Source organism: Camelina sativa, chromosome 9, assembly GCF_030686135.1.
Source record: "Camelina sativa cultivar CO46 ecotype springtype chromosome 9, ASM3068613v1".
NCBI classification, from domain to species: domain Eukaryota; kingdom Viridiplantae; phylum Streptophyta; class Magnoliopsida; order Brassicales; family Brassicaceae; genus Camelina; species Camelina sativa.
The window spans coordinates 34006768-34014823 of record NC_141888.1 but is presented as its reverse complement, the minus strand read 5'-3'; the positions used below and the strand labels follow the sequence as shown (position 1 = coordinate 34014823).

At 36.4% G+C, this 8056-nt stretch overlaps 2 protein-coding genes across 2 annotated transcripts; both read left to right on the top strand.

The window, feature by feature from the left end:
- Positions 1 to 1532: 1532 nt before the first annotated feature.
- LOC104712669 (multicopper oxidase LPR2-like) lies at positions 1533 to 5164 on the top strand. The gene is made up of 4 exons (XM_010429616.2): positions 1533 to 2082; positions 3246 to 4370; positions 4456 to 4785; positions 4873 to 5164. The coding sequence occupies exons 1-4, from the start codon at positions 1834 to 1836 to the stop codon at positions 4924 to 4926; spliced, it is 1758 nt and encodes a 585-aa protein (XP_010427918.2). The 5' UTR covers positions 1533 to 1833; the 3' UTR covers positions 4927 to 5164.
- Positions 5165 to 5590: 426 nt separating this feature from the next.
- LOC104712668 (uncharacterized) lies at positions 5591 to 6917 on the top strand. The gene is made up of 3 exons (XM_010429615.3): positions 5591 to 5988; positions 6104 to 6236; positions 6336 to 6917. Exons 1-3 carry the CDS (start codon positions 5949 to 5951, stop codon positions 6760 to 6762), a joined length of 600 nt encoding a protein of 199 aa, XP_010427917.1. The 5' UTR covers positions 5591 to 5948; the 3' UTR covers positions 6763 to 6917.
- Positions 6918 to 8056: the final 1139 nt, after the last annotated feature.

Below are 8056 nucleotides of genomic sequence, written 5' to 3'. Positions count from 1 at the left end.
AGTAGTAGTGGGAAGTAGAGTTGAACCAGTTTGAGCAATCTTAAGAGCTGTGCAATCCGCAACAGTGAGATCCTCACCACCATTGTATGGTTGGTGTAGCGCCAAGTTATTCAGATCAGATGTAACATGATGTGTGGCGCCACTATCTAGAAGCCAAGGCGACGCATCATAGTTGGAAGCTGCTACCATATTTGCCCGTGGAGAGAAATTTCCATGTTGCGAGAGTTGGTAGCAAGTTCGAGCACTATGACCATGTATTCCACAAAGTTGACACTTGCCTTGATAACCACGGGACTGGCCTTGGCGTGGTTGAGAGTTAGACTGCTGCTGCTGGGAGGACCAAGACTGATTGTCTTTGTAGTTGTTTCCCATATAGAAAGATGAATGTTGTGTTGTATTCCAATGAGAAGAGTATTACAATATATATACAATGTACAGAGGAGACATTAGGTTAATATGATTTACATCCCTATCCTTTCCTTATATATCTCTTATAAATTATCAATATGTATCATCAAAACTGTCATTTCTGCTTAACCAAAGACGAATCAAACCTGGGGGGTAATCATTCTAGATAGTTATTCACTGTAGTAACATCAAGAAGAGTTTAAAAGTATTTATCGTTCCAATTTGTAACAAATAAAGAATTTGACTCGTTTATCCACAAATGCAAATAAGTAAACTAGTTGAATACATAAATAAATTAAAGGGAATTTTGCAAAAAAAAAAAAAAAAACAAGAAACCATCAAATATCCAAAGTTTACAATTGTACCATTGCCTCTAACTCGGTACTGATCGATCGTGTGAGCAGTGTAGATGACATTGATATTACTTCAATAGCATTTGGGCCTATCTGATTTATATATACGCTTTTGGGCTCTCCATTGGGAAAAATTTTGGTTCAAGTTGGGTTCATTTTGAGCGTCTTAACTATCTTTGCAGTCTAACTTCTAAGCATGATGCAGCCATTGCCAACTTTGGCGTTCCTAACTACGGTGGTTAAATGATCGGCTACGTTGTTTACGCTGGTAGAGGAGCTTATGGATGTGACTCTTTTGACAAAAACTTTCAAATCCAAGTTATCTTGCTGACTTTTTCTTTCTTTACGTAAATTTTTTTTTTTTTTTAAACCAATCCTTCAAAATCACATTTATGAAGGTGTGATTTTTTCAACAGGATTTTATTATAAAAAGTACCCAAAATCTCCCAAAATCACTGTAATCGTTTTCTTGAAGAAAAAAAAGTTATGTTTTGAATAATAATTGATTTGATATGATTTTTATAAATTGTTGATTGAATAACAGAAGATTATGAGTTATTTTAAATGATTTTTAACATATTTCATATTGAATAACATTGGATTTGAGAAGTAATTTTAAAATCCTAAGTTGAATAACAAGTGATTTTTAAAAAAAAATCACAAATTTTCCAAAATCCTAGTTTGAATATGATGAATACACCCCCTAGAAATATAAGATATTTTGCTTAATAGTACAACTTTTAATGGAAAGTCTTGATATCGACGAGTTTTATTTCTCACCACATTAAGTTAGTCAATAATACAAATCTTGCTTAGCCAACTTATTAATAACCCATTGGAAAAAACAAAATTCTAAAGAAAGGAGCGACTCAAGAGTCAAGAGATCGGAAAGCAAAGAGTGACAAAGTTTATTTCACACCGCACACTCATTATATGTATAAATACGCAAAACCCCAAAGAACTTCTTCAATTTTCTCTCCTCAACTTTTTGAGTATTCCATACATACAAAAACAAACACACACACTTGACTTTTCTCATATTTCGACAGCTCGTGAATTAGGACAAAGAGGCATGGAGCCTATGCCTTCTCGGAGGATAATGACCAGAGGCATGTTGCTGCTAATAGTAACGATGACATGGCTCGTAGCCGGAGACGCCGACGCAGGAGGCAAGAAGCAAGAGGAGCGACTGTTCAATCTCGAGAAGCTAAAGATGTTCGTTGACAACCTTCCCCATATACCCACTCTTCATGGCTTCCACTCCGTAAACGGCGTTCTCAAACCCAAATCTCTTCACATCGGCATGTTCTTCAAAAAATGGGTATTTTTTTCTTACCTTATTCCTCATTTCGATTCTTTCTTTTTTTTTTTTCTCTCATTGTTTCCTTATTTGGTTTCTTGAAGCTAATATTTTTTGGTATGATTGAATTAAATATTTACAGTCTGTATAGTCGTTTCTTATTTCGATTCATTCATTCTTTTTCTTGAAGATTTTTTTGGTATATGTTTGAAAATTTTGATTTACAGTAGATCGTGAAGACACATCATCTTCCTTTTATGTCCAGAAGCTATAAATGGCCAAAATATTTAGATAGAGATGCATATATCCACCATTTAGTGATATACACCTGTATATTACATGCAATACCAAAAAAAAGATTTGTTGGCCAAATAAATATACTAATTAATGTTAAACCTGTTCTCGTTAGTGACAAACGTTAGCATTAAATTTCGAAATCGTATAGATTAGTGAAACTAATCGCTTTTTTACTTGGCTACGGCTCTTAGCTAGGTTGTAAAGTGATTAGAATAGATTCGCCTGTGTTCACACTCTTGTCCCCTCAGTTATTTGTCGTCTTGAGAAAAAAAAAAGTATAACAATAATGTTATAGTAGAAGTGTCGACCCGACGAATCAATGCTCATTCTTTTGTCACTCGTCGTCTTGTCCTCTTGAATATACTTTGCCCTTCACCAGATGGATATTGATTCTTGTATCTAAACTCATTAATACCTAAAAAATAATTTATTAAATATTGGAAATCGTATAGATTAGTGAAACTAGTCGCTTTTTAGTTGGCTACGGCTCTTGGTTGGTAAAGTGAATTAGAATAGATTCACCTTGTGTTGTCCACTCTTGTTTGTCCTATATCACTTATTTGTCCTCTTGAGAAAAGCATCTAATGTTTTAGTACTGACGAATCAGTGTCTTTTACCACTAGTCAAATTTAATATCGTTTGCTCTTTCAATTCTGTTTTTCGATCAATTATACTTAAGAAAATCATAAAATCTAATGATTATTATATAGAAAGTTAGTATCCACTAAGTATATAATTATGATTGCTTTTCTACCACTTTGGCCTAGCTAATTATGCTCTGCTTCTTTAAACTATTTAATTACACTGCCAATTAATCCAATGATTTGAATTTTGAAAGCTCTCAAAGACTGTCACTGATATGAGTTAAAATTATTGTTTAAGTGCAGAAGTTCCACAGAGACTTGCCTGCCACGCCAGTGTTCGCATACGGTACATCGAAGCGTAAGGCAACAGTTCCAGGACCTACAATAGAAGCTGTTTATGGCATAGACACCTACGTGACGTGGCGAAACCACCTCCCTTCAACTCATATCCTCCCTTGGGATCCAACAATCTCCCCGGCCATCCCTAAACACGGCGGCATCCCCACGGTAGTTCACCTGCATGGAGGCATCCACGAACCAACCAGCGACGGTAACGCTGATTCATGGTTCACCGCTGGTTTCAAAGAGACAGGATCCAAATGGACCAAAAAGAATACGCATTACGTCAACAAGCAACAACCGGGAAACATGTGGTACCATGACCACGCTGCTGGTTTGACTAGAGTCAACCTTCTCGCCGGTTTGTTAGGTGCTTACATTCTCCGCCATAAGTCTGTTGAGTCGCCTCTTCGGTTACCCACTGGCCGAGAATTCGATCGTCCTCTAGTCATATTTGACCGAAGTTTTCGTAAAGATGGCTCCATTTACATGAACGCCACCGGGAACAACCCCTCAATTCATCCTCAATGGCAGCCAGAGTATTTCGGCGACGCCATCATCGTCAACGGGAAAGCTTGGCCGCGGTTAACCGTCCGCCGTCGGAAATACAGATTCCGAATCATAAACGCTAGCAACGCAAGGTTCTTCCGTTTCTTCTTCTCCAACGGTCTCGAGTTCATCGTCGTCGGTTCAGATTCAGCATATCTATCGAAACCGGTACGGGCCAAAACGGTTCTCCTCGCTCCATCAGAGATCATCGATGTTGTTGTTGACTTCTCGAAATCAAAGTCGAAAACAGCAATACTAGCCAACAATGCACCTTATCCTTACCCTTCCGGGGATCCAGTCACGGAAGAGAACAGCAAAGTCATGAAGTTTAAAATCAAGAACAAATCTGAAGATGACACATCGACCATTCCGAAGAAGCTAATCGAATACGCTCCTGCTCACATATCAACCTCCGCACGTACACGTTACATCGCCATGTTCGAGTATGTATCAAGCGCTGACGAGCCAACGCATCTATACATCAACGGTTTGCCCTATAGTGCTCCCGTGACAGAAACTCCTAAAATCGGCACCAGCGAGGTATATATATTTTAATATATGTCACACAATTTAATTATAACGGTCTAATTCATATATTTGATATTTTTAAGTTCATGTAATGAAGGTGTGGGAAGTGATTAATTTAACTGAGGATAACCATCCGTTGCACATTCACTTGGGATTGTTCAAAGTGTTGGAGCAAACGGCGTTGGTGAAGACTGAGGAATTCACGGACTGCATGACCAAGAGAAACGACGCCGTTAAGTGCAATATTAACAAGTACGCTATTGGGAACAAAACCGCGGTGACGGCTCACGAGCGGGGATGGAAGAACGTATTCAAGATGATGCCGGGACATGTAACGAAGATCCTCGTTAGATTTTCTTACATTCACTCCAACGATTCTTACTCCTTCGACGCTACTCAAAAGCCAGGCTATGTCTACCACTGTCACGTAAGCTAGTAAAAAAATATTAAAATTTGATAATGTTATTTGAGCTTTTTCTTTTAGGACTAACTAATACAATTTATTGAATTGCAGATATTGGATCACGAAGACAATATGATGATGAGGCCCTTTGCGATGGTTAAGTGATGAGAACAAGAGTATCTCTCAACAAAATGCTAAATGGTTCCAAACTTCAAAAGAATACGATTTAGGATTACGAATGCGATCATGTCTAGAATACAAAGGAATTGATTTAGATTGAGACTACATAAATATCGAAAAAAATCTTATTGATATTTTTTTTCCCTACAGTACTGGTTAGTCTATTTTGGCCTAACGTTTACAGGATTTAACGGGCCCAATAACAAAGAAAATTTGCTTCTTATTTGATGTTTGATTTGTGGTGGTAGGTGGTGGTAAGTGTAAGAGAGGGAAGAGAGGTGAGTGAAATGGAAAAAAAAATTCATAAGTCCTACCCACCAGTCAAATTCCTAATTGAATGCTTATGTGGCTCCCTTATCTGTTTCTGAACTACACTCTTCAATCTGTCTCCTTCTTTTAATCTTATGGTTTCCTGTTTTAATTTCTCTTAATTTGTTTTATTTCTCTATCATTTGGAAATTTCTCATCTTGATCAAATAATACATCCAATTGATTTTAAGCCACTCCCTAAATATTTTCTTTGTCTCATTCTTGCTTGATAATATATTGTAGTGAATCTATTATTTGATACCATCCATACACATCACATATACTGTATATTTGTTATTTTATAAAATATCCATACATATATTTTAATGAAAATGTGGATAAGAGCGAGATCTGGATTGCGACATATTTCCACATTTTAAACACTACTACCTTAGTAATAATATCTACTGGAAATGAACAAATATGGGACCAAATTTTATTTGTTTGAACCTCTAAAATGTAGGACCAATTAACAAGGTTGATGTGTTCTTCTTGTTCTTCCTCGTTCATTAATATTTTGATTATAGCATGCACGCTTCTCTCAACCCACCAGTCCAAGTCAACCTTCTATCCTCTATCATCCATTCCAATATATATATATATATGTGTATCAGTTGCTTCTCGCAAACAACCTCACAATCAATCAACAGTTAAAAAACACAACTCAAGTACCAATCTAGCTCACTTTGAATAAGGACATGAACAAAATCCCCCTCCGCGCACTCTCTTCCCCTTCAGGTAACTATTTTCTTTTGAAACAGTAACAATTGTGTGTTTTTGCTATTCATAGATCACATATACATGCTGGAGTTTAAGTTTGTGAAATTTGATCCCTATTCTTTTTTCTTAAAAGGAATGCAACACCGTGGTAAGAGATGTCGATTGAGAGGGAGAAACTACGTGAGGCCAGAAGTAAAACAAAGCAACAACTTCTCAAAAGATGAAGACGACCTCATCCTCAAGCTTCATGCACTTCTTGGCAATAGGTTCTTTTATTCATTCTTCATCTTCATTAGTTTAGTATTAATTGAATGTAATGTGAATGATAGGTGACAGTTAAAATTTGATGGTACTTTGTTTTTCAGATGGGCATTGATAGCGGGAAGATTGCCTGGACGAACCGACAACGAAGTTAGGATCCATTGGGAAACTTACTTAAAGAGGAAGCTCATCAAAATGGGAATCGACCCAACCAATCATCGTCTCCACCATCACACAAGCTACATTTCCAGACGTTACCTCAAGTCGTCCTCGCAAAAGGAACATGAAACCAAGATCATCAGTGATCAGTCTTCTTCGGTATCCGAATCATGTGGTATAACATTTTTACCCATTTCAAGTACCAATTGCTCGGAGGATAGTATTAGTACCGGACAAAGTCGTTTGCCTGACCTCAACATCGGTCTCATCCCGACCCCGACTTCTAATTTGCCAGGTCGTTGTCTTCAGGACTCTAGCGAACCCTCTAACCATGGTTCAACAGGTCAAGAAACGCTTATTCTATTCCAATGAAAATTTATGTACTTCTTTGTAGTCATCTTGCTATGTAATGTTATAATCTTCACTAGAGAGATATGTTAATCCTGATTTGGACCGGTTGTTCGTTGAACAACTATTCTCTTAAATTTCTGGTTTCGTTTTCAATGAAGTGGAACTATTACTAGTAAGTAGTACCTAGTAGTAAACCGTTGATGACCGACCGACCACAACTGAATTGGATCAATCAAGCTGCAAGAAATTAGCTAATGGAGCTATGAATATACGGTGCACATTGACGGGAAGCATTAGTTAACTCTCTTAAAATGGACAAGTATGTTCATATCTCCCACCAAACTACACTTTACTCTTTATGCAAAAGCAATCTAAAACACTCTTTTTGCAAAATGGAATCTATATATCAATATGAAAATTACTTACAACAGATATAAAGGAAGCAAATTAATATACTTACAAAACGAAAAGAAAACGTATATCAACTTAAGGATGTCTTAAGCATGGAGACTAAGCTATAAAGTCCAATATTAGCTCATCAGCTAGTACAAACACCATGAAAATGAATTAATGCTACGTTCTATTTGAGATTTACTCTGGTGCAGTTAACATATTTGAGATTTTTTTTTTTTTTTTTATGATATAGAGAATTTGAGTTAATATTGCTACAAAAGAATGAAAATTTCTTTGACCAAAAAAAAAAATGAATGAGAAATTCATGTAGATAAAGATGTCTTTAACCATATAGTGTACTGACATAAAAAAAAAAAGATAGGAACAAAGAGCAGCAATTACATTAGAATACAAATTGTAATGTTATTGTGTTTGTATCAGTTAGAGAATTGAATTTTGTTTAAACTATTTGCACATGGTGCGTGAAACGAAAAGGAAGTAAATTACCTTTGTACAACCGCTATTCAAACATCATTTAGTATTAAACAGAACTGTATGACCAAAGAAAATGAATGTGTGGCAAGTAGAAAGAAGATTGTTTGCTGAGAAAAATGGACCACTATTTATCATAAAGAACCATTAAAGTTGTTACTACTATTTCAGAATCTACAACCATCAATGAAGTGGATTCCACTATTATATTTCACTTCAGTATTGTGTGGCAGTTTATATTGTGATTGATGAATTAATGTCAGGAATCTAATGAGGCCAGTGGAGAGTTGTGTGTGGATGTAGAAAGCAACAATCACATGCCTTATTAAAAACTACAATGTAGATATTTTGTTTCTGCAAATGACTAAAAAAATTTACGAAACCAGCCAGTCAAACCTTCCAAATACGTACGTCTAAGAGATAATGTTGT